Genomic DNA, 25,964 nt, shown 5'->3' with positions numbered 1-25,964 from the left:
GGGACGCAGGTCTAGTACAAGAGAACTCTTGAAAACGTCACTAAAAGTTCAGCCAGTCTTAAAAAGCTGTGCTGTATCTCTGCAAAGCTTTAACTACGGTAGATTGTTTATAAGGATGGCAACGAAGGCTGAGGGTGTAGAGCAAAATAGTTCTAAGCTTCAGTTAAACTTCTTTAGGTAAGATCTTGTTTACTTTTCCTTTCTTAATGTTTCAAACCCAAGAAATTAATAATGTATGACAGTATTCTTTCAGTATAGTGATTATCATTATGTAGTTTAACATATAGCAATGAATTGAGTTAATTATAACAAATTGAAAAGAAATTTGTGAATCCTGTTTTCTTGTATTATTAAATTTTTTTTACAAAAATAATTGTTAATTTCAGCTACTTAACATATTTTTTTCCTACTGGAATCTAGCTATGATATGAACCCTGGACAAGCATAGACTGCTGCCACTGTACACTGCTACAGTTGAACAAATGAGACCTGCAAGTGTCCATTAGTAAAGCTTTGCAAGGGTTCCATCCCTGGTGTTGGTAGTTAAAATGGTAGGTCACAAGTTAATTAAATCATACAACTTTATTTTTGCATCCTGCAACATTTTCTTTTTTCTTGGGAGTCTATGCATTATGGTGGTTGCAAGGTAATGCAATGAAGGTAGTTCTGTGCTGTTGAAAATGAACTATGTTGTTCCGTGTCTTGTCTGCTGTAATCTATTCTATATAACACATTTCATCCTGAAGGTTCCCAAGTAACTAGAGTGTTTACGTGTAAGGAAAAATTTCACCACAGAATACATCTGCCTCTGTGAAGGAATGTGTCGTCCATTCTTTTAACAACTGCATAAGCAGTTCTTTAGGAGGGCAAGTGAAACCTTCAAATGAAACTGCAGGTGGTATTTCATAAGTGTACAATGTATTTGTGTAAATTGGAATTTGGCTAGAATGTTGAGGTTTCCACCATTTTTTATAGTTCTTGCAGCTAACAAACCTTAGTGCCAAATTTAGTCAGCCTTACTCTCACTGCATTGAATGTGTGCACCTCAAATTGATGGAAATTTATCAAGTATTGAATGAGTTACTCAGAGTAAGGGTGGCATACTCTACTAGATTTGGTTTTAAATAAAAATCAATAAAACCTGTCAAAAAAAAGGCAACCAAAAATGCCTTCATTTCAAAGTTCATTGCCTCTAAAAGGCTACCCATTGAAGAACGTGGACTCAGCAAACAAAAGTCCTGTTCCTTTTGTGTTAGACACACCAGTGAACTGCTTATACTTATTTTTTTTTAAAATGGCTGAAGTTCCCCTATTGGTAATTTGGTTTAGACATATGTGATAAACATCTTCAGATACACTTTTTTTTTCTTTGGCAGGAAGGTGCCATGCTGCAGGTAACTAATGAAGAAGTGGTCAACCACAGAAACGCTTCAAGAAATAAGAAATTCTGTATCATCAGAAAATAGTTGTTTTTGCTGCCTTCATTAAAAATCTAGATGTTAAATGAATTCTGATAAAACATCACAATTAGTACAGATCCCTGTAATGATGGGTTTTTTAAATTATAGTAATAATGTCTTGTAAACCTTTCGAATAAAATTCAGATTCGTTAGGAGAAACAAATCACTAATGTTAAAACAGCAAACATTCTGTGAGTAGAAAGTTTAACTACATATATTTATAACTTTCATAGCTTTAAAATAAAAGTATTTTTATACCAAAGTAGTTCTAGTGTAATGCTTAATAAAAACTTAGTGTGTATCCAACATTAAATAATGTTTATGTTTAGACCCTTCCATGATTTGAAACATTCCACTTTGAGGTGAATTTAAAACAGAATCAATTTGACACGTGTGTTCATGGAACTTGTTTCTCTGAACATGGGCATCTGTTCTCTTTTTGGGAGAAACAGGGCTGCAGATTTAAAAGTGCTGATGTCTTTGCTGTTGGACACAGGTGCTTAAAAGTAGCTGTATTTGGCTGTGTTTTATATTACCTCATACTTTACTGTTAATGAAACTACCACCAAAGCCAGTTTGTCAGATTTCAATAGGACAAGAGCTTTATCCTTTTCACTTTTAAAGTGCTTTTAGCATGAAGACAGACAGACTGACTGGAATGTAGAGTTCCTGCTGTACAAAGCTGATTACCCATAGCTGCATCTGGGGGCAGAAAGAAAATACCAAAACAAAAAATGCCAAATCAAACAAAACCAATAAAACAAACACCAAGTGTGAACTTGGGAAAGCTCAGTTGGGAGTGTATTTAAGGGAAGATATCTTGAGGTTATACTGTTTTAACCACTTATCTTCATGCATGGTTTATTCAAAACGTGAAATTTATATGCTTTGGCAGAATCGTGTCTTTAACCTTTAATAATACTGTTTAAGGATTCACGTACAATTTTCTTCTGTTTCTTAAGCTGAACTTTGAAATACTTGAATAGGTGACCGGTGGGCTGCAGTGGAAGCAGAAAATGAAGACGCACAAATCTGCTTTACTTTCTTCTTTCCAACAGAATGACCAGATCATAAGGAATTTGCCTTCTTTCCTATAACTTAGATGTAGTTGATGGAAGTTTTCTCTTTGCAGTTGCCAAGTCCACATTCATACACCATTTTAAAAACTAACCAAACCACTTCAAAGGGCAGTAATTTTTCTGTTTAAAATACTATTTCAGTAGTGTAGCAACAAGGTTTAAAATTTACTTGCTTTGAGTATGTTTTCCATAAGGAGGATGTTCTCATTTTGATCTGATGGCAGTGGGGAGAGGGAGCGTATAGGGGAGACAGCACTGTGCAAGAATGAAATTACTGGATATTTCAAGTCTTGAAAACCTGGTGTCTTGTAAGTTTCCTGATGTCCTGCTTTTGAACTTTCATGACTTTTCTCTTGGTATGACCTTAAAAGTTAAGGAACGTGACAGTCAACAATGGTCACCAGCAAATGGGGTGAGACAAATCTCGGTTTTGAGTCAACCTGATACTGGAGTTTAGCAACTTCAAATAAAAGCAGTATTGTGTGCTCAGTTACTGGTCATCAATTTGTAGACAATGGATTCTTACTTTCTAACAAGTGGGATTTCGTCACTGCAGACTTAGTCTTCCAACTAAGTGTAACATGGCAGTGTTTCCAGGTACTAACAGCTGAGGATCATGTGGTCAGTACTAGGTCCAGCTTTCCCCCAGCGAACACTTCATGCAGCAAACTGAGGGAAGAAAGAAAAACAGCGTAACTTGTTGCTAACTGGTGTGTGAGCCAAAGAACACCCAAAAATCAAGTATGACTTGTATTTATAAAGAGATGGTGAAAAGATGTCAGTAGTAGGGTTCTGGCCACTCAGACTTTGTGTTATGTACGATGAAAGTTGAATTTTTTTCATTTCTATTGTGCTGCAGATCTTTAAAAACATTCAAGAAAATGTGAACAGTTAATGCTGTAAAATGAACAGGGCATGAACTTTTTTATGTGTAGGAGAGACTCTGTTCTTTTAGTTTAATGATGAATGTACATGATCTCTTTGTGATGAAATCATATAGCTTCTGGGGAGGAAAACCCAAGCCCCAGAAATGGATCTGAATTTTCAAACAGTTATCAGCTGAATTTGTTTTGGCAGCTTTGCTTCACTGGTAGAGGATAATTTGCTGGGAACATACTGGGGCTGTGCATTCCCTCTAGGTTTGGTATTCCTTCTGGTTTTTGGAGTAGTGTGTGATGCAAGTGAGCACTACCATAGCAGGTGCTGTTGCTTTTCCATCTAAAGGAGATGGCTGTTTCTCTTCGTGTGTATTCAGCCATACCATTCAGTGTGTCTAGGATAGGAGTGTTACATGGAGGGGTTTGCCTGGGTAATAATCTATTTTGGCAAAAGTACTGTCCCTTACAACAGTCACGTTTTTGCTTTGCAGCTACTGTTGGTTCGTGTTGCACAGAAATTTTGTCAGGAGTTACTCCAGTTAATGGAGCAAGAACTGCTTTGTTCATCAGCAGTAAAATTGTATAAATAATACCTGTGTGGCTTACCTGACAGAGTGCTATGCACATTAGGTCAGCAGTGTTCAGGCACCTTGTGAGCCCTCCCATGCTGCTTTACGGTACAAAAAAGGGTGATGGGGAAAGTCCTAGAAAATTGCTGTTACCAGCACTCTTCCCTCCCCCCTTGTTATGTTCATTTGGGGATATTGTATGAAAATGGGTGGCTGGTAGATTTCATGGAGTTGTGGTAGTTGTGCAGCAGGTGTCAAGTTGCAGTACTTCATGAGAGACACACACTACAGTACTACGACTTCACGTGGTTACATCTGCCATCTCTCTTTGGTTTACTTAATAAACAGTTTCTCACTACACCCTGCTGTTGAGTGTCCTGTTGCCTTATTTATAGGTCTCTGCCACCTCTGTCCTCAAGATTCTTGTTAGATGACTCCCAGAGATGAACTAAATGTGTCTGTGTGTTTTGAGACAAAGATTGACAAGTTGATACTCACTAAGTGCTCTGTCTGTTCTTTTCCTCATTGAAGTTTATTCTGGTTCCCCCATCTAAAACTAGATTGTAAGCTCTTGAGCAGGAACATCTTCAGCTTGTAAAATTTGGCACTGTAAAAAGCCAAATCTATTGAATAAAACCTAAAACATGAATTCAAAGCTGCACTTCAGTGCAGTACAGCAGTGGTCATTTAAAGTGCGTGCAGCGTTTAGGCTGTGTGTTCTGGGAGCGCTTGGTTGCCGGATGCCTCTACGGGAGTGTCCAGCCTTACAGCTCACAAAGCAGCCAGTGGGGTTGCAGTTGGATGGAGTACTCAGCTTGCCTTGGCTGCTGGTGGATGTTTCTCCAGAACAGGAGTGAATCTTGAAGCAGCCAGCAGGTAATGCTTTGTAGGACAAGTTGCTGCTATCAATAATGGGTATACAGTCCATAAAGTGTTTTATGTAATCTGACCTTTCCTAACCTCTTGCAAATAAGCTCTTATTAACGTAACAAAAATGCAGTTGAGCACTGAAGTGTTACAGACTACTTCAAAGCTTTGTCAGGGACCAGTATTTTAATGATCACTCCCACTTGGGTATTTCTGAGTTTTGTTGCTGTCAACAGCTATGTTTACAATCCTCAGTTTAATGGTTTCCTAGTTATATTTAACACGTCTTTTCAGTCTAACCTCTGAGACTTGTGTTTCAACAGAGTAGTAGCAAGGTAGGGTGCAGCTGTAATGTCTTTGTGCCATCTGGCTCCAGAGTAAGTTTGATACCATACTGTGTCTTTGCATGCAATAAAGCTCCTGGTTTGTACACTTGGGATCTTGATTTTGTGAAAATCTTGATCTGTCAACAATAAAGACAGACTTCAGTCAGCTGTTACCACATTTTAGAACCCTTTCAGTAGCAACTTTGATTTGTCCTGTTTACCTGAAAAGTTCAATTCTGTAGTGTCTCTGTTTTGGTATAGAGGTTGCAGATATGGTCTAAGGCCAGTACATAAAGTGCATTAAAAGCTTCAGCTGGCTAGCCTAACCACACATCATTTAAGGACATGGAAAAATAAAGCATAGCCAAGACCAGGCCATGTTTGGGAATTTTCATTTAGTGTGGATTTATTTGTGTGTCTGTCTGTTTGGAATTTTATTTTTAACACAGGCTAGTTGCAGAAAGGGAAGACACTTTAAATGAGTGTCTACAATTAAAAACAGGACATCAGTCTGAATTCCACCTCTTGTTTTGTCCTGTGGGCAGGTATTTGATGGTTAAAAAAAATACACATCCAGACATAAAGTTCATTGTATCATCACTAGTGTTGCAGTCTGCCCAAAATCAGTATTTCCATGAGTTGCTTGGTGGGTTCTGAGGAACTGGGGGACTTACATCAACATTAAAGAAATACAGTTACTGGGCAATAATGACAGTTGAATTAGCTGAGGGCAGTTCATAATCCTTCACAATCTGCAAATTTACAAGGAAAGGAATGGTATTGGAGGTGATGTCTTAAATGGATCAGTTGGAGTAATTTGCTTTCCATTAGTATTGTGTTCTGAAAGGATTACAGTACACTTTATTTTTGGCATGCACCAAAATGTATCTGTGTAGCTGTTTCCCAATTGGGTATATGCAATTATTCCATTAGCAGCTGGCCTTACAAAAATCCACAGAGCTCACCTGCCACTGCTACTGAAGGAGTGGGCACCAAAAAGTTTAGGCCTTTCTTTTTTTTTTCTTCCCTGTGTGAGGCCTTAAAGCAGAAATACTTGGCTTTCTGGATTTCTCAGTTGTGAGCCTAATGTAGTAGCTATGAGAATTTATGCACGTAGGCAGTGAAGTAGGTTTAAAGACCTTGTCCTGCAAAAAGTGAGTGCATGGATTTCAAAATGTTTATGTCATTTAATTGATTATGATCATGCTGACTTGAATATGCACTTCTTTTTTCCCCTACAACTAGAAATAAAGTTAACAATTCATCATATATATATATATATATATATATATATATATGCATGTTTTGGGTGGAGTTTGTGATCTTGCCAGTAGACAAATCCCATGTGAATACTGATTAGGATAAGTATGTCTCACACTGATGCTTAACCAATAGCAAAAAATAGCATACCGTCAGTAATGAGACTTTCTGCTATGAATTTACACTTAGCAATGTGAGACTGTGGTGGAATCAATAAAGAGCACATGCACACATTTATTTAAAGAAATATTTTAATAGAAAATGCTGAGAAAATTGTTCAAACAGTCTGATTTCATTATTGATAATTCAGTGCACTTGGCACTATCTTAGGGCTCCCTTTTTAGAAAATATCACTTGATAGTATCAGTTTTGTTACAGATAAGTGCAAGTAGCCAACGTGACTTCCATGGTAGTGGCAGTTTGTTTCTTCAGCAGGTATAATTTGGCATTTAAGCTGGTATGTGGAGTTCTTACATGGTTGGTACAAGTGATTTTTTTATTGTACCTGAATGTAAGTTTGTTCCATTGTCATCGTGCCATGACCAATGAGAACTTTTTAAATACCATTTTTATGTGTTTTAGTTATAAAATTAAGAAGAAGTATTTGTTGTTATCTAGAAATCAATATTAGTAGTTACTTTCATAATAGTATACCTCAACATTCTTTCCTTATTCATTACAGGCCTTTTAGGCCATCTCTCTTGCAGACCTTTTTCAGGCTGTAAAACACTAAGGATAGGATGTTGTAAGTATGTGGGTGAATAAAACTTCTCCTTTCTAATAGCACAAATAAATGTCAAACCAAGAAACTCTTCATTTGGAGCACTATCAGAGTGTAACCTCAAAATTACAAGTATAGATAAACAGTCATTTGGTTCAACTTATTTTAAAGACTAAGTAAAATGTATATTTTAAAAAATTAAATCTGGAACATTAAAAACACTTAAAAATACCAGTTTAAAAAGCCACAGAGAAAAACTCAAGTATTTCTTGAGGAAGGTGTCAAAATGGGAGGAAAACAGAAGGTACACAAATAAATATCACAGTCACTAGGAAACAGAACAGAAACTCCTTCATCATTGGTCATTTCTGTGGAAGAAAATTGAAAATGATTTAGTTGCAGAGGATGAAGGTAAGAAAATATTGAATCAGACACTATTTTTCAGCATGTTTGCAGGTTGAGTGTATGAGTTGTAAAATTAAGTGGCAGGCTATCTTTGCTTGGAGTTACGATGCTGAAAGTAGTGAGGAAAAATGCAGTAGCCTCCTGGGCTGCTCTCCTCAAAGGAAAACCAGGAAAAGCAGAACTGTTCTGAATAAATGCAAAGCATGCAGTTATCTCTTGAGCTTATGTAAATTCACAGTGAGTTTAAGCTGAAGATGCATTAGAACTGTAATTTTTCTTTCAGTGCTAGAGAATAAAATAAGATCATTTCCTGTATAAAGAGTCAAGTATTCAAGACCAAAACATTTTCTTGCATGTGTAACATTGATCCAAAGCTGATTTCATCTCTCACAGGTGTTCTCCCCTCTGGCCCCCATTACCAGTAACTAAATTCCTAGTTTTAACATAGGTCTATAAAGCTACACTACACTGATGGTCTAGCTCCTTTAATTCTCTAAATAAAACTAAACAGATTTCCTAATCTGGAAGCCTCAGCTCACGGACCTTCTAACAAATCACAGCTGGTTGGGTTTGCCAGACTCTTCAATATAGTGTTTCTCCTCAAGTGTAGGTTGTGTTTAAACTGCTGTAATCACTGACCGTTAGTTGTCACACACGTACTCTTATCACCCTTTCAGGCAAAATAAAGGTGATTTAGGTGATCTCCAGTCATCTTACTTTTGTTTCTGCTCTTTTCTGTTATCTTGTTTCTGTTCAGATTTGGCCAAGTGCTTGGGTATTATGAAAACACTACCATTGCTACTGCAGTGAATGACATACTGGCATGGGTTAACAGGTCTACCCTGGTCATCCCTCAGTCTACTGAAAATGTCATGGTACAAGTTGTTTAATTTTTGCTTTATCTGGTTGATTAATTTGCTACACTGGGAGTGCTCCTTTTTAAGGCTCTCCTTTTGTGTTTGGAGATTACACACATCTTCTTCCAAGTTAAGAATTGCGTTCAGTTTGCGTTTACGACATTTTTGCGCAGCTACCTTGTTTTTTCCTCTTCGCCTGATGTCACGTAGAAGTGATACCTGAGTTTCTGTCAGCTGGTTCTTTGCTAGCATGGTGTTGAAAGAGTCAACAGACATGCTCACAATTTCCTCCACTGAAAATGGTATTCTCAGAGCTTTTGCACGCCACTCATCTCTGCTCCGGTTTGCAGCAATAGAATTATGGCACCTCTCCTTCACTTCATTTGATTTCTTCATCCACATCTGTTGATAATACTCTGGAGTGGATGCTGCTTGAGTTGGCAGCTGATTGTAAGTGTGATTATGAAGAAATTGCTGAAGCATGGCTTCTGTAGAACACTCTGCAACACCTGGATATTCCACATGGCTGTGCTTGATGTTTTCCTGGCAGAGGCCACCAACAGCTCCTAAGCCGTGTGCAGGAGCAGATTTAATACCGCTGCTGTACCCAACAGAACCTTCACAGCAGACTGAATAAGAGGTGGTGCTGTGATTTGAATTCAAAGGTAGTCCTGAATCTGAGCCAGGCTCTTCAAAGATCTGAGAAACTTCTATAGGACTGAAGCCTTCCTCCAAAGCCAAAGACATGAGCTTAATTTCATCAAAATTATCATCATGGGCTGTTAGATTTCTAAGATCAGCAGCTGAAAACAGCCCTGTCAAATTTGACCCATGAAATTGTGATTCTGGATTTGTGATATCAGTGCTTGATTGAGGGAAAAACTCTTGCCTTTGTAAGTGTCTTGGTTTTGAATTTAATTGAGTGGGGTAGTCTGTTCTTAGTAGTATGGCATCAGGAGGACTGAAACTGTTGTGAAGTGTCTGGGTCAAGTTTATATTGTGGTGTGAGGATGATGGGTCTTGGCCTCTACTAGAAGTAGCAACTTGTGTATCTTCCAGTAAGTTCACCTAAAAGATGAAGGGGGAAAAAATGAGATCTTTGATAAAATGAATGCTTCTATATCCCCTGCCTAAACAGTCACGAACATTTTTTAACATTCCAGTACTTTATTCTATTAAAGCCAAATTTTTGTATGTTAAACTCTTCTTCTAGCTATTTGGAATGCTGTTTCCCATCTGTATAAAGCATAATCTGTATTGGGATGTGGCAAAAGGAGGAAGGAAGAGTGAGTGCAGAAGTGACTGAAGGAATGGGAGAAGGACTTGCAAAGGACAATGTGGGACCTATTAGGGTTGAGAGGGAAAAATGGGACTCCTGCCAAGTGTACAAACTGTGGCCTATGTGTTCTGTCTGATCTGATCTAAGAAAAATGTCCTGCTGGGAGGAGTGGTCATGACCCTTTTCCCTGGCAGTGGTGTTGATGATTCAAGGGTGAGCTGGTTCAAGGTGCTACACTGTTAAAAACCAAACTTTTTAAAGAAGATAAATAGCTCATCTGCAGAAGTTAACCAGTAAGGACAACACTGGAGAAAAGAGTGGAAACAGGAATATTAAGTCTGTGCTTTTGCAGTCTCACTACTTATTTCACAGTTTATGAAGCTTTCAGGCCTGTGAGGTGCCACATTTGGTTTAGTTCCATTTAACTGAAGTCTACTGCATCCAAAATTCAGCTGAACTGTTTTACTGATCAGTTTGGAGGTAACATCTCCCCACCAAGTCACACCTTTTGTGGATGTCTTGACTTTAAATTACTACTCAGGGTTTTTTTACAAAGCCAAAGCTGATATGTGATGCCTCAGCCCTGATGTTCAAACAATAAAGAGGACTGGTAATGCTGTAGTAGCACTAAGGCCCACCTTTTGAGGACCTGAGTTAGAGTTGCTGGGTCTCAGAAGCACAAAGGCAGAGGAGTCATGAACTAGATCAGTACAAAGTACTTGAGAATGTAAATACATCAAGTAGGAAGTGTACAGGATTCCTCCATAGTTGAGTGCCCTTACTGTGTTTCAGGAAAGAACTTTCTGATTGCCGTTCAGTGAACATTTAAAAAGCACTTTTCACAGGGAAAGAATGATGTACCATAAGGACCAGAACATCTTAGGTTCCCTATTATGCTTACTGGGAGCTCAGGCAACAAGAAGGTGGTCTTGCCTTATTTCTCCTAGGGAGTTACCTTGTACCTGACCACCTGCAGTCTGTGGGATAGAGATGCTATTTTCAACTAATCCTTTCAAAAGAATGATTTTTAGAAAGTCAGCTATCAAAAAACTCCACTCACTGTAAAGACTTGATACTTAGCAGAAACAATCAATCCAAATTCAACAGATAGATTGTCACAAGATAGCAGTGCATTGATAATGTTAAATAAAATATGCAATGTGTTACTGTGTATTGTAACAGCTGTGTAAAGGCTGCAGCCAAATTCCTTTCAAATTTTGAGAACAGAGAAAACTAAACTGATGAACTTCTACATCTCATTAGTGTGCAATCCATTTCCAGAGCTGAACAGAAGAGGAGGCTAATTTATGGCCTAGAAGGTACTATCCAAGCTAGAGGTTCCCAAAACCAGATAAGCATGGAGTTATATGGCAAACACTAATGACCCTGGAAGAGGATCCTATGATGGGAAGTGTATATAAGATGCCCTTAAAGTATTACAAAAGAGGAATGTAGGGAGTAGCTTTATGGTCAATAGTTGCAGCTATGAGCTGTGGGAGGAGGGGAAGACTTCAAGTAAGATAACAACTGGTTTTTATGAAGATGGGCACACAGAAAGTAAAATACAGTATCAGAAGGCCACAAGATTTAAAAATACAAAAAAACCCAAAACACTAAATGGGTTTACTGCTAATGCTGACAGACCTGATTTGCTGTGAAGATGATCTGTTGTTCTTGAGAGTAGCAACCCTGTAAGCACTTGACCCAGTATTTATGACAAATGTAATCCTTCACTACAAATACAATAAATAAATGTGTAATAAATTTAATAAATCAGCAATGCTCTACAGAAACACAGCAAGAGCTGCTGCATAAATACAAACTGGTATAAGGCTTTAGAAAGGCAACTATTAGTTGAACTAATTGAGTTGTCCAGTGGCTCCATCCATCTTTGAACACCAGATCACAGTAAAGACACAGCTCTTACACCAGACAAGTTGCTGGGGAAAACTTTTCAAGTAAAGCCAATGAGAGCTGCCGTAAAAGGTGGATAGTAGCATCTTTAGCAGTTTCAGGTAAGTTTTACTACATTGATTTGCCAATAAATTCCCAGAGTGGGTAGGGTAGGCTGTGGTGGTTTTATTTGATAAAACAGAGTAATTGCTGACTGCATTCAAATCTATTTGAAATACCTGTATTATCTCATTTACCTCTAGCATGTTTTCCACCTGCGATGACAGAAGCTGTAAATAGCCCTCTAAGGAGAGAATGGAATCTACATTGTTGCTGTTGCTCTGTGACAAAAAGAGAAACATGGTGTAAGGCACAGTTATTTCACCTGAAAGGAGGTACAAATCAAAGTCTGAGAGGAAACAGAGCACAGTGCAACACTGCTGCTGACCCCACCATCAAGTCTTCATCCTGACGGGAGATGAGATGTTGCTAGAATGAGCAGATCAGCTCCATGGCCTGAGCATCCCTACTCTGCCCACAACAGCAGAACTGGGCTCTCCTCTGAAGCTGTACCTCCCCACCAGCATGGAAAAATCAGGTATTTTTTCAAAGCCAAGCTCTCAGGGGAGTGGCAAACAGAGAGGCTGGCAAGACACCTCGATCAGACGTTCTCAGCTCTCACAAGGTCTCAAAAAAATTAAGTGCTCTTTTCATTGCAGCTCTTAGAGAGAGCAGAACTGAAGAGTTCAGTGCCCCAAATGTAATTCTACATCTGAGCATCAAGCTTTATATAAATTGTGAGAGAAGTATAATTTAGCATCCATGTCTCCAGTGTTTGTACGCAAAAACATCCTCACCCACAAACACAACACCTTCATAACAGAGAAAATAAACCCAAATTAAAAAATAATTAGTTGCAAGTGTTTTCTGTAAACCTCTGAATACTTCAACTACTCAAAAAATAGTGAGGGATTGAGGGAAGGAGGCAATTTTCAAAAAGGTATACAAGGGCATCATTCACAAAGCACTGTCTGAAGTGAGCATTTCTTTCCTGCCCTGGCAAGGAACATTTCAAATAAAAAGAGGAAATAAATTATTCCTTTCAAAACTTTTCACTACTATTTATCTTAGTGATAAGTTCTGTATCCTCCCTCACTTCTTCAGTTTTCTCTTCTTCCCTTTTTTTTATCACTTACTTGATTTTTGTCTTTCTCCTCTTGTTCTTGCAGTTCCAGCTGATCCTCTCCTGGAGGTGGACAGCAGTCATCCAAAGCTCCCTGACATGCTTTCAGGTCAACATCCTGAAGACACAAATAAAACAGTTCTATTACACAGCATGCTCTCAAAATTCATCTTTAAAAGGCACTTTTTTCTCTTCCAGTGATAGCATTCCAAATAAAATATGCACTGAACGGGTCATGTGGATGAACTGAGTGTGTAGACTTTGGGGGCAGAATAAGACCAGTGTCAGTTCAGGGGTGCAGCCACCACCTCTTGGTTTGGTGCCCACGCATTGAACCCATCTGCAGTAGAAATGGACACTGGAAACAAATTCCTCTAAACCAGACAAAGAACCACGATGTAATTTCATGAAAATTGTGGATTATCAGTGTCTTTTGGAGGTCATTTTACAACAACATATCCAAGTCAGATAGATACTCGTTGATAGAATCATACAGCAGCAATTATACATAACCAGTTGGCAAAATCCCTTGCTTACCTGCATTGTAACAGCAACTCTGTTTCCCATCACTTCCATGTAGACATTACCCATTCTCATTTATCCAAGTGTACCCATTTTCATTTATCCAAGTGATGGAGTTTTTTAATCTCTAGTGATGAGACTGTTCAAATTTACGGGCCTCAGTAGCAATTTTCAAATATTAAAAAAAAAAAAAAATATTTTATTTATATTCGTATCATCAGACTTCTTCATTGTTTATTATATAGGGCTAGAGTATTTCTGTAGTAAGAAGGAATCAGTGCTAATTCCTATTTTTTAAAAGTGTGTATTTATATTTTTATATAGTTTTACATTTCAGCTTTTGCAGGGCAAGTCTGTATTATTAAAATGTGAAACTCAGAGGAGTAGCAGCCAGGAAACCAAGTGGCCACACTGCATTAGTTCCAGGTATTTCCAGAAAAATGCTGTGGCAGGAGCAGTAAAGACAAGTTTTCAACAGCAGCAAAGATAATGAGATAGAGTTCAGTTCTAAAAATCTCAGCAAACAATTTACTTTACAGGTTTGTTATGAAAGCATAAACTACATAAAACCTGCAGTTGTAATAGTCATCAAAACATATAAAAGTTTTTAAGTTGTTCCTTCATACAAAACACATTAAAAAGTAAATATAAAAAGTTGAAAAACAGGACTCTGGAGAAAATTTAAATATAACTTTACAAATTAACATTATTTTCAGTTTTGTACATTCTATTTAAATATTTAAAAATATGAAAACTAATTTCATTTTAAACTAATTTTGTTTCTTTGCTTTCAATTTTTCTGTGCTTTCTTTTCAAGACTGGAAGAGAACTTTAGCTTTATAAACAGCCATTTGTAAAAACAGAGCTACAGGGCACTCATCTGTCATTCTGATGTAGGAATGAAGAGTTTCCTTCAGTGATGCCTAACACAGTTTCTACTCATTAGAAATTATATTCCAATACATTAATGTCTTCTTTGTCAGCTGCATCTGGAAACGACCAGATGATTTTTTTTTATTGCAAAATATGAGAAAACAAATTTGCTTGCCTAAAACCAGACATACACACATACAAAAAACAGTAACAAGGAAACAAACCTCCCAACCAACAGTTTTCTCTATGTAGTTGAACAGGAGAGGGCATTTACTACACAAGACACTGAGAACATGGCAAGCAGTTACTTGCAAACACTTAAAAGAGTCCAATGGAGCAGATCACAGGCATGAGGTTAGTCCCATACCTATGTGCCTGCAAGATCAGGGCTAGGCTTTAATTTTACAGAGAACCAACCTAATACTTGTCAAATTCATGTGACCTGTTAATATTCTAAATTAATAAAATGCAGGATCATCAAAAGTGAGTTAGAAGTCAAGGACAATTTCAATTAAGACCTGAAGCAGCTCCTCTGGAGCCAAGTGGCCTGGAAAGCTGCTGCTGTGGCAGAGCATTCAGCTCCTGGATAACACAGCAAATTCATTACTCTACTGGCTGCAGAAGAGGCAAATGCAGGAAATAGTTAGAAATGTGGTATCTATAATGTGATGATGCCTCTAAAAACCAACTGCAAGCACTGGGTTCGTATACAGAAGGTATATGAGTCACAAACTTTTAAAATTTGTCACTCCTTTTAAAATTTCCAGGGGTATAAACCTATTCCTCTGCCAGGGCAAAGAAAAGCTTGGGGAAGCCTTGGGAAGAGCACATGGTGTGTCCTACAGATCATTAAAAATCCTCACAGTTCAACTTTCTTAAGGTGGAAATCTGACTGCAGAGGATGCTGGTATGCTGAAGTCTACTGTCATGGACATAGTTTACGAAAAATCCTTTCCTTAGGATTTTTCCTCCTGAGAAGCTGAGAGGCCTCAGGAACAAAATGTAAACATTGATTATCTGCTGGATCTTTGACTGGCCCATGTTGGATGTTTCTAATTAATGGCAAATCACAGCCAGCTGGCTTGGACTCTCTGTCTGAGACACAAGCCTTTGTTATCGTTCTTTCTTGTTCTGTTCTTAGCTAGCCTTTTGATGAAATCCTTTCTTCTTTATTCTTTTAGTATAGTTTTAATATAATATGTATCATAAAATAATAAATCAAGCCTTCTGAAACACGGAATCAGATCCTTGTCTCTTCCCTCATCCTGAGACCCCTGTGAACACCGTCACAGTCTACAATGGAGATGGTGCTTCCCCAAATCACTGTGAGGACAACTGAATTTCTGATGTACCTGATGGGACATCTCCTTTCTGAAGGGAAACCAGATGCCCCTGAAGCTCACAGAAATTTGTGACAACTGGCTTGTATTAATTTCCCCAAGATGTCAAAGACAACTGAATCTTCAAGTCTTTTCTTGTCAGTATATAAAACTCCTGGCTGCTAAGGAAATGGAGAATATTTCCAACTACAAATTTTGGAATTTATCTGGAGTCTACATTAATTTTTACATTATCTTTTAGGAAAAAATATATATCTATTTTCTCTACTCAGACATAGATGGTGTCATGGTACCCACAGTTTCCAGGCTGAGAGCCACCAACTGCACTACAGGATCACAAACCATTTTGCCTAAAGGACTCTTGGCCTTAAGCACAAATGGAGGTCAGAATGCCCCTCTGAACTTTGCACGGAGCTCCTGCTGACATGGATGGAGCAGAGGTGCCAGTGGGGAAGGGTGGGAAGCAGGGTCTCACACTTGCACTCATGCCCATTCCCTGTGGCTTGCCAAAGGCAATGTGTCATCTCTTCTGAGTGAGCTTCAGGGTGCTGCACTGTGTGCCTCTGAAGATTAGTCTTACTAACACCATTTCTTCCTCCAGCAGATGGTATTAAAATATACTCATGGCTGTTCAGAGCAATTGTTACCACAATAAAATTTTCCATCCTTTGAAAAAACCTGTTTTCAGCACTACCAGAGCACTTGCTGAAGGATCCTGGCCCTGCAGCCAGGTTTTCACAACAGTGGTGGCATAGATAAAGCCCACGTAAGTATTTCACATCACAAATTTTCACCTAGGGGATCATTTCAGCAAAACCCTCTATACAGCAATCAACCAGAACCTTTTTGCCTTCATTTCTCTGTTTTGGCTTTTCACAAAAATCCCCTGGATTATGCTGTTTTTTGCATAAACCAGGTATGCCCTGGTTTTTGCTTTATATTGCACTTTGCACCAGCTTATTAGTCTTCCTCAGTGATGAAGAATGACTGAACAGCGCAGCTCAACAACAGAATGCTTCCTTCTTCCATGCCTGTTGTAACACTTGGGACTGACTGCAGGACTGTGGGGAGAATAGGAGGGGTCTCTCCCCAAGAAACAGCCACACTGTGTTTTTGAATAAGGCATTTCATTAAAGATACCTTAATTCTACAGACTGGATGTACATCTATTGACAGAAGTTTTATTACAGAGGATATTAATCTAGTGACAAGAAGGGTTAGGCATAGATACTATTTATTCAGCACTGTGCTGCCACATTCAGTTTCTGTCCTTCCCATCCTTATTTTGCAACAAGGGTAACAGAATAAACAGTAATAGAGCCACAGCAGTACCACTGAGCCCAGGAAATCGGGAAAGCACATGGTTGTCTCTGTCTAGAGAAAGGCTTAATTTTTGCTGATTGTAGAAGACTTAATAATACCATCAACTGCAGAAGCCTTTCCCTTTCTACCACTGGAGGGTGTGGAAGTTCCTGCCTCCATCAGTAGGCTGCTTCCAAATGGTAAATTGCAACTCTACCAGAGGGCAGCCTTTGATTTGCATTTGGAAGGATTCTGTGCAAGCACAAAGCCAGAGAGCTACGCTAAAATTCTCCTCATAAAATAACAACAAAAAAATAAAATCCCAAGTATCTGAAATTTTCATCTTGCTTCTGCCACTTAAATAAAGAACACAGTCTGAGATTGAATATGATGTACCAAATTATCCACCAGCCTTGTATGTGGGAGGCTGGGCTCTAATCATGTACCTGCCCTTTCCCTTCTGATAAACTGAAGCCTGTAGCTGAGCTCACCACAGCTCAGCTACAGGCTTCAGTTTATCAAAATGAGAAATAGTAGCTTATGTCAAATCTGTGACTTAAGGAGGGCCAAGAATCAATGTGGAAGGGAGAAAAAGTACAGTCTTGTGGGTAGCCTGGCCTACACTAAATTGGAGGCATGCTGCCTGCTCCGGCAGGTTTCCAGAGTTCCTTACTCTATGTTAAAAGTACAGCCGTGAGATTCCAATTAAGTAAATCACAGTATTGATCTCAGCATGAACTGGGTGTACTGTACATCAAACTTTTCTCCACATATCTCCTCCCATTGCTTCCTACACTCATGTTTGATCTGCTGTCCTTAAAAGAATGTACACGGAGCAGAACCTGTAATGACACCAAAATACAAAAAGGTCTACTGTGGTGTATTGGATGGGTGAAGAAGATCCCTCTGAAGGAGCAGCAGAAAGCATAATAAATCTCTTTTCAGCTATTGATCTGTGTGCAGGTGGCACACAGGACTAGAACTACACAACCCAGGGCTACAAGTGCACAGAAATACCTGAACTAGCTCTGGAGTAACAGAAAGGGCTTGCAGGAAGAGAGCAGAGCAGACAGGGTGCCTTGCCTGGGTGCACAGAGAGCGCTGAGAGGCAGCGCGTACCTGCCCCTGCAAAGCTGTTTCACTGCAGTCACACTCACAGTTATCACTACAAATACCCCAGGGCTGGAGCAAAGGTACACAACCATAATTACCTGAAAAAGAACATTTTTATTTTGGTGCTGTTAACTTATGTATCCTGTTCATATGCTATCTTCTAATTACTCTACATTATGCTCTCTTTATTTTAGTTGTTAAGTTTTAAACTGCTCATTAATCTTCGAGATGGTTTTCTAAAAACTTTTGTCCCTTCTCCATTACTAACTGCACTTCTCTGTGGAAGCAGCCCTCTCCTCATTATTAGCTGAAAAGATGTGGCACAGGCCTGGCGCTCTTTGCCATGTTTTGAATAATTAAGTAGCATTTCCAGAATAGAATCATTAGAATGGTTTGTGTTGCAACAATCCTTTAAGTTTGCACAATACCAGCAGAAGTTAAGCAAAACAGTTTCTAGTAACATAACCAGTAGTAACCACTTTACTACTTGGTAGGATTAAATACAATTAATAATTAAATATAATGAGGTGTATCTGATATAATTCAGCTCTAACTGTAGTGATCTTGCTCTTTGCCTGTGTACTTTAAATATGTGATAATAATCTTACAAACTGATATCTACTTAATAGATAAGAAAAATAGAAAGAAAAATATTTCTTGTTGTTTCTCTATAAGCATAATAAATCCTAAAATATCCTTAAAACACCAGAACAGAAGAGTATGTTATTTTTTGAAATGCAGCTGGGGTTTAGGATGTGTGGAGGGTGAAATGGTGGATGGACACACCAAATATCAAAGTAACTTCCATGTTATATATGGCTAGACTTAAAAATGACAATAAACCATGCCAGGTAGGCAGTGCAACTGAGTTAATCAAATGGTTCATAGATGTGACTCCCAATGTGGCATCTGTCAAACATTTATGACCTATCTACTCTAAATCCCAGTAGTGCCATCTGGGCTGCAACCCAACACTCCCTGGGAGAGCCCTCCTGTGTGCTGCAGTGAGACGATAGCACCTCTCCAACCACATGCATTTCAGGGCTTTAGATAGCATGGGCCAGCTGTGTCAGCTAGTACAAAACCCACATTCTGTGTGCACTCTGTTCCAACACAAAATTAACACCAACCTACTCCCCAGATGGAGGCAGAGACAGGTACACGCTGAAGACACAGAGACTGACAGTGTTGTCATTGACTTCAATTCAAACATCAGTTTTCATGCTGAAAGTAGCTCAATAACCTCCTCAAAATGAGCTTTTAACACCACTTCTAACAAATACACCAAACAGGTGCACACTCCAGCCATTTGGTCCTGTGCAGATGTTTTTCACCAGAAACCGATTTCATTGTAATGACAGACAACATAAAGAATAGAAATTTTCAGCTTCCCTCGAAGTTGCTAAATAGAGCTTAAAGACTAAATAGCAAAATAGATAAAAGAACGCAAAAGTAGACACACAGGATGCTAAATACAGCTGGGACCAGTGGATAAAGAGATAATGAGGAATATATTGGCTTTTGTGGCAAAGCCACGCAGTAAGAATAGCGCATGCCCTAGGGCCAGTTCATCTGTCACACTGGGGGCACTCAGTGAGACCAGGGACTCCTCCAGACAACCCTCCAGGACCATAAAAGGGCTTCCAGTAAGAGGCACATGCATGCAAATTAGTTCTCAGAGAAGTGATGTTTATGTATTAGCTAGTACACTGTAGTGAATATGTATGGTCCTGGTGGGATAAATATCTTCTGGAGAAGTTTCACAATACGTTTGATTAGAGGAGATATTCTCTGGGTGTGTTCAGCACACTGAGAATAAAGAATGCCTGCTTTCTAATACTTGCAATTGTGTTTGAAAGTTTGTTTTCTGTCCAATTTCAGTATCAGTAAAGCATGCAACATCCCTGAGAGTAAACGTGATGAGGGTAATTAAATTTATTCAGTCACTATTTCTGACAGAGCACAGTAAAAAAAAACAAAAACAAAACAAACCCCATGTGCGCCCTCTCCCTCCTTCCTCCTGAAAAACAAACCACCCAAAAACAAATCCAAAATCTCTTTCTATGCCTCTGTCTCTGGTGCCCCAAGATGCTTTCTTTTGTGGTCAGTGAACTACCTGACATCAGGGCTCTGTAAGATATCTTCCTCCTTCCTGCTCTACCTTTACCATAGAGTGGTTGTACACCCTTATTGGCAGTAGTCAGTATTGAATAAAAACAAACTACCCAGGAACCCTTTTGGATGAAATTACCCTTTCAGATAAAACTTCGTCTGCAATTCAGTTCCAGATGTCCTCCTTTTGAGTCTTCCAGGCAAACATACTTTCTCAGGTATGCAGCTTATCCAACTCCCAGCTTTTCCAAGCTCCCAGCCTCTCTGCAACACCAAATGCCTGCCAACTCACAGTTCTGAATAGGGAGCACTGCGAAAAGTCACAGTCTGACACCTCAGCTCCTCTAGGATTTGAGTATCTCCATCTTCCCTGTGACCTCGCCTGTAATTCCTCTTCTAATTTCCACATTTACCACACTCTAATTCTCCCTTCTTTATGCCTGATATTCCCCTCATCCACCCCTGCACTGGCAATACCTTGGCCACTCTCCAGAGAGCAGGAAAAACCATCCCTGAACACTCCTTTGACCAGGCTTTTTCAAATCCTTGCAAGACTAAGTCTGAGGCTCTTCTCCTATGCCACCTCTTTCTGAAACACCATGAAGTCCTTCCCCCACCTTCTTAAGGTGAGTTCTGGCTATCAGGTAAGGGCCTGATCACAAGCAGGGACCCATCCCATTTATCTACTTCCAGATGTCTCTCCACAGCAATATTGCCATGTCCTACCGTGCAATGAATCCAAAAGAAAAAAAGAAAATAATAATTTGAAATATGTTCTGTAAGTTAAGCTCACAGCTTCAGTGGGAAGCTCTCAAATGGATTACAGACACAGCCTTTGGAGACAAACCTTCAGAGAAAAGCCTTCCTGGTTCCTACTTAACTTTCACTTTACCAAACTTTGACACTCACCAAGAAAAAAAAATAAATCCATAACTCAAATTATTCTCACTCAATATAAATACTTCAAATGGTGTTCGAAGTCTGAGACGGATTCCCCCCTTCCATAAAACTCTGCCTCTGATGTGTTCAGAGAACTGTGCTTGTATGAGGTTTTACACAACCTCATACTCAGTTTGACTCACACTGCCCTTTCTGAAAAGTAACATAGAGACAACAGTACAAATTATCCACTGTGCATCTTCTTCCTTAAATTTTGGAATTCATAAACACCAGCAATGTTATGCTGTTAATTATTACTTAGAGCAGGTGTTTAATCGAGCGCAGGAATTCAGCTCTCGGGTGAAAGAATTCAGTACATTCAGATATAACAAACCTACTTGACTTGTATGGGAACAGAACCTTCCTTCTCTGTCCCACCCTGAGCTGGAGCTCGTTTCACACGGAGTGCAATGACCTAGCACAGCAACTCCTGCTCTCATTCAGGTACTGCCTCTTCTGCTGGCATGGGCAGCATCACTGCCTGGGGTTCATGTGAATTGGAATGAACATTTTTATTGTGAGACTAACACAGTAAAAAAAGCTGAGAAAAAAAGCTGAAGAGCTACACAGTCCATTCTTGCTAATCTAAATATTCTCTCGTGTATTCTGTAAAAGATAAAGAAACCACTGAGTTTTTAAACTCCCTTTCTTCAAATGTCTACATACATACATAAACACACTTGCACACACAGAAATACTGACATACAAAAAAGAAAGGGAAAAAAAATCACTGAATCAAGTAGAGCAATTCTGAATCCTTGCAAGACCTTCAGCTAAGACACTGCAGTGTGACAAGCTTCTTGGGACTTTCTTTGTTTGGGAGGGAATACTACTTCCTACACAGAGGACTGATGTCACCTCTTGCAGCACTGAGGCCTCCCATTTCCCCACACACAGTTTTCAAGGTGCTTTGAAAAATGTGCCTCATTCATTTTTCACATGGACTTAGGGCTTAGTGTAAGAGCTTTCAGAAGTGTTGTTGAGGCAGTGTTACACTGAGAAGCCCAAGGAAAATGCAGTTGGCAGAGTGGGGCATGGAATGTAACCCAAGTTATGTGCCTGTAGAAGGGCTCCTCTTTACCCCACCAATATAAGACCCATACCCTGTGTCAGCTACGTATTTCCCCCACCTTCCCTTTTTATAGGCTCTTTCTGAGCTTAAAACTTCAAAATTCAAAATGTACACAGCCACACAGCGCCTCTAAATTTCAGTTTTAGTTTTCCTTAAAATAAGCTATGTCCTTGAGCAATCCAACTCAATACTTTACAAGAACATTGAGGAAAAATAAGCAGATATGCCCAACTTTACCTGCATGACTAATTCAGTGTGGCCTACTCAATGTGACTTACTTGTATGAGCAGGTTTGAGTAGAAACAAAAAGAGTCAGGCATCCTGTTTTCAATAGGAGATGTTAGTATGCAAACAGGTGCTGAATATTAAGGAGCAAGTGGTGCTCCTGTTATAAACCTGGCTGATTTTGTTTGTGTTCTTAAAAAGAACACAAACAAAATCAACCAGGACTGCAATCTCTTTTACCAGCAAACTGTGAAGAGAAAGAGCACAAACTGTTGGAACTGGGAAAATAAAAGTAGCATGAAAAATAATCCCAAAGAAAAGACCTGGCTCACTCTTAGGCTTTTTATCTGTTTCCTTAGCAAACATGCCCACTGGAGCCCAAACTCTTGGACTCAGGTGTTCTGCGAAGAGGTAGGGCCAGAATCACCACCTTTCATTACTACAGAAATGAATCCATTTCCTTGCATGAGCTGATGAATGTATTTCCAGTCACCCAAAGCAAATGTTTATTGTTTTTTTATTTCTTTTCCTCTAAACTCATGGTTCTCAGGGAGCTTAGTCTCAATCTTAAACATCCCTGAGAACAAAACCAACAAGCTGTGATTCTGCAGCTGACCCAGACCAGAACAGTGCAGAGGCACTAAACTAATACCCTAAGCCATAGGGCACATCTACCAACCCTGCTCTGACCTGCTGTAGGGGATGCAGGACAGGGCAGTATGCACAATGCAGAACTTGGCACAAAAAACCTTTTTTTAATGTAGTCTCTGTAGTGGTACAAACGCTTCTATCCCTGGTTCTGTTACACACATCCATCTAAGAAAATGAGTAGCAAGACACTGACTTAGTATGATTATTTTGTCCATTAAAGGATGTATTTCAGAGGAAGTATATTTTGCTATTTTTATTACTAAAGCAATAAAATATTGTGGGGTTTACATTTCATCAGCAAGCCTATGCTTGATTACAGAAACAAACAGAATGAAATAGTTTGCTGGGAATGTAGTGAATACAAAGGTTAGGGCTGATCCCAGACTGCTGGGCAGCAAGCTGAGTGTAGGAACCCCCCTATCAACTTTACTCCTTGTCAAAGCCGAAGTGCTCAGGCTGTTCTAAAACTGCACATCATCTTAGCACAGGACAGTTTAAACCCCTGCAGTTTAGTATGCTTCAACAGCATGCTTCGGCCACTGAATTAATTTTCATCTGCAGTTGTCTTCAAGAGTAGTTTTAAGCACCAGATCTCGAAAGACAAGGACCAATAGCTTGCATTGTGTTGCCAGAAACGTTCTCACCAGGGACTGGAGGCCAATGAATACATTCAATCCAGGGATGGCTAAATCCAACTGCAAACTTTTCATGATGCCACACAATACCAAGAAGAAAAAACCCAATACTTCCCTCTGTTTACATAGACTTCTCATCCTCATCTACTGTGGATAAGAGAAATGCCAAAAATAGCTCAAATCTATGTTTACAAAAGGCAAATTGAAAGTTACAAATCAGCTGAACCACTCTGGAATCCATTATACTATTACAATAACGTTTTGACAACATAAGTAGACTCAGACAAAGCTACCAAATGTCACCTTAAAAACAAAAACCTACTTTTTGATCTGTGTTTCATGTTTTGGACCTGCCATGTGCTTCAAAAGACATCCAGTGGAAGTGACATGGGGGTTTCTAGACAGATGTCCCTTTATACATTATTTCAAGAACTGATTATCTTGCTCCAATCATTATTTCACTTAAATGCATTGTGGTAAAGAGAGAGGCCCAGAGCTACACTCAGCAAAAAAATGAATCATCTTCTCTTGACATAAAAAGAGTCATCTCTTACAGTCAGGGTGTTGAAACTAGTTTTGCAACTACTTTACAAAAATAACCAAGTTAACACTTATATGGGGAAATAGGGAAAAAGAAAAAAAAATTTAAAAAGAAAAATAAAATATATCATGTATGACAAATTAAACAATTGCCAGCTGATGCTGGTCCATTAATTCACAATAAGAACCAGCTATTCACAATTGTTCAAAACCAACTTGAAAAATGTTGGTAGTCAACTTGGTATTTCAAAATGTACTGAACATCAGAGTCACAAGCCCACCGGCTTGGCATTCCTGTGCCTTTTGTATCCACGAAGTGCACCACAAAAGTCCCAGACCATAAACTACGCAGGAAACAATGAAACTGTTCCCAACAGCGGTTTAACTGGGAAAAGCCAGCCCCGCAGCTGAGTGGCTTGGCTAATCTCGGGGCTGCAGCTGTGCACAGCTCCTCAGCTCGGTGCAGGACGGGGCCTCAGCGGGCACAAGGCGACACAAGCGCGGCAGGGGCTGCACGAGGCGCGAATAAACAGGGACACTGCCCAGCGCTGCCGGCTGCTTACTGCTTCACGGCGGGCTTGAAACTGCAGCGCTGATAACGGAGGGCAGATAAAGGGAGCCCGGAGGTTTGCCCTGGCACAGTGAGACCCTCTGCATGCTAGACATGTTCCTGACAGACGTAGTTACCGCATTACTACGCACAGGTGCCCTGCGCCCAGGTGAGGGGCGCACCATGTGAAACATCTGGAGAAGCTGCGTTGCTGCAGATGCGTGATATTCCTGAGAAGCCTGTGTGCTGCCCACATGAAGAAAGCAGAGGCGATGCCGGAGGAAACGCCAAGCAGAACTGTCCGTCCTGGCCTTACCACCCCGCCGGCAGGTGCCAGCGGCGCTGGGGCCGGGCCGTGCCCGGTGCAGGGCAGCGCTGCGGGGCTGGCCCCGCTCGGTGCGGGAGGCTCCGCCAGCAGAGGCTGCGCGGGAGCCCGGCCCCGCCGCTGGGCGCTGTGCCTCCCGCCGCCCGGGACACGGGCAGCCCCGCACACCGCCGGAGGTGTGCATCCCTCCTGCCCGTCTTTTTTTTTCTCTTTGTGGGACGGTGCCTGGCTCACAAAAGCGTTCTCCATCGCGTCCCCACCGCTCCCCCCACGGACACCCCAGACCGCCCCGCTCGGCCGAGACGGCTGCGGGACCGCCCGCACCTCACTTACCTCCGCCATGGGGCAGCCGCCTCGGCCGGGGCCGCCGCCGCCGCCTCATCCCGCTCCCGCGGCGGGGCGGGGCGCGGCTCCACCCGGGCGGGGCGGGCGGGGCCGGCAGCGGGCCGTGTGGGCTCCGGGGCTCGATGCCCTGTGGTTGCCCCGTGGCTGCCCGGCGCAGGCCCGCGGGGGCCGTGTGGGCTCGGCGGGACGCGGAGCGCAGCGCAAACCCGCCCCCCCCTCCCCTCACCGCCGCCGCACCGGCCCTGCCGCGGACGGGAGGCGGCGCCGGGGCGGGACGGGAGCGGGGACGGGAACGGGAGCGGGGACACCGCGGGCACGGGATCCCACCTGTGTGCTGGGGGTTCCTGCGTGCCGCGGGCAGCAACAGCGTGCGGTTGCTGAAGCGAGCTGGAAATAAGGGAGATGAGTTACAAGGGGCAGTAGCCGGGAGGAAATAAAAAAAAAATAATTAAAAGCTGAGGGATTCTCCACAGCCCCCGTCAACAGAATCTCCAAGTAAAGTTACAGGATGCAGATACAGGTTTTAACTACAGTGAACCTGCTGCTGAAGCATCTCTTCAGTGCCTTTTCTTCCCCACCTATTGAACTGCATTTTCCTCGGCACATCTACTCAGCACTACAGGAACTTTCATACATGCTAGAG

The 25,964-nt window shown here is 40.7% G+C and overlaps 3 protein-coding genes across 8 annotated transcripts in view; 2 read left to right on the top strand and 1 right to left on the bottom strand.

Annotated features, from left to right (window-relative positions):
- HNRNPA2B1 (heterogeneous nuclear ribonucleoprotein A2/B1) overlaps window positions 1-9,773 on the top strand; it is a 21,626-nt gene extending 11,853 nt beyond the window's left edge. The window contains exons 11-12 of one of the 2 annotated variants that reach the window (XR_001333315.3): window positions 421-551; window positions 1,377-9,773. The gene's annotated coding sequence lies outside the window, so the exon portion shown is untranslated. Of the gene's footprint in view, window positions 1-420 lie in introns of both variants that reach the window. The other variant, XM_014273306.3, reaches the window with a different exon arrangement.
- Window positions 8,279-25,595, bottom strand: NFE2L3 (NFE2 like bZIP transcription factor 3). 2 transcript variants are annotated; one of them, XM_074537615.1, is made up of 4 exons: window positions 25,310-25,595; window positions 12,791-12,895; window positions 11,852-11,935; window positions 8,279-9,490 (listed from the first exon to the last, which is right to left on the bottom strand). In XM_074537615.1, the coding sequence occupies exons 1-4, from the start codon at window positions 25,316-25,318 to the stop codon at window positions 8,279-8,281; spliced, it is 1,410 nt and encodes a 469-aa protein (XP_074393716.1). In that variant the 5' UTR covers window positions 25,319-25,595. The 2 variants fall into 2 exon arrangements, with proteins under 2 accessions (XP_074393716.1, XP_026654559.1); XM_026798758.2 differs by lacking the exon at window positions 25,310-25,595 and adding an exon at window positions 13,315-13,389.
- The window catches only part of LOC113460845 (uncharacterized), a 75,485-nt gene continuing 74,973 nt past the window's right edge, over window positions 25,453-25,964 (top strand). For all 4 annotated transcript variants that reach the window (XR_012579606.1, XR_012579601.1, XR_012579602.1 and 1 more), the window contains exon 1: window positions 25,453-25,964. The gene's annotated coding sequence lies outside the window, so the exon portion shown is untranslated.

This window comes from Zonotrichia albicollis, chromosome 1 (genome assembly GCF_047830755.1).
Source record: "Zonotrichia albicollis isolate bZonAlb1 chromosome 1, bZonAlb1.hap1, whole genome shotgun sequence".
NCBI lineage: Eukaryota > Metazoa > Chordata > Aves > Passeriformes > Passerellidae > Zonotrichia > Zonotrichia albicollis.
The sequence above is the reverse complement of the archived record's forward strand: the minus strand, read 5'-3'. Positions and strand labels throughout refer to the sequence as shown.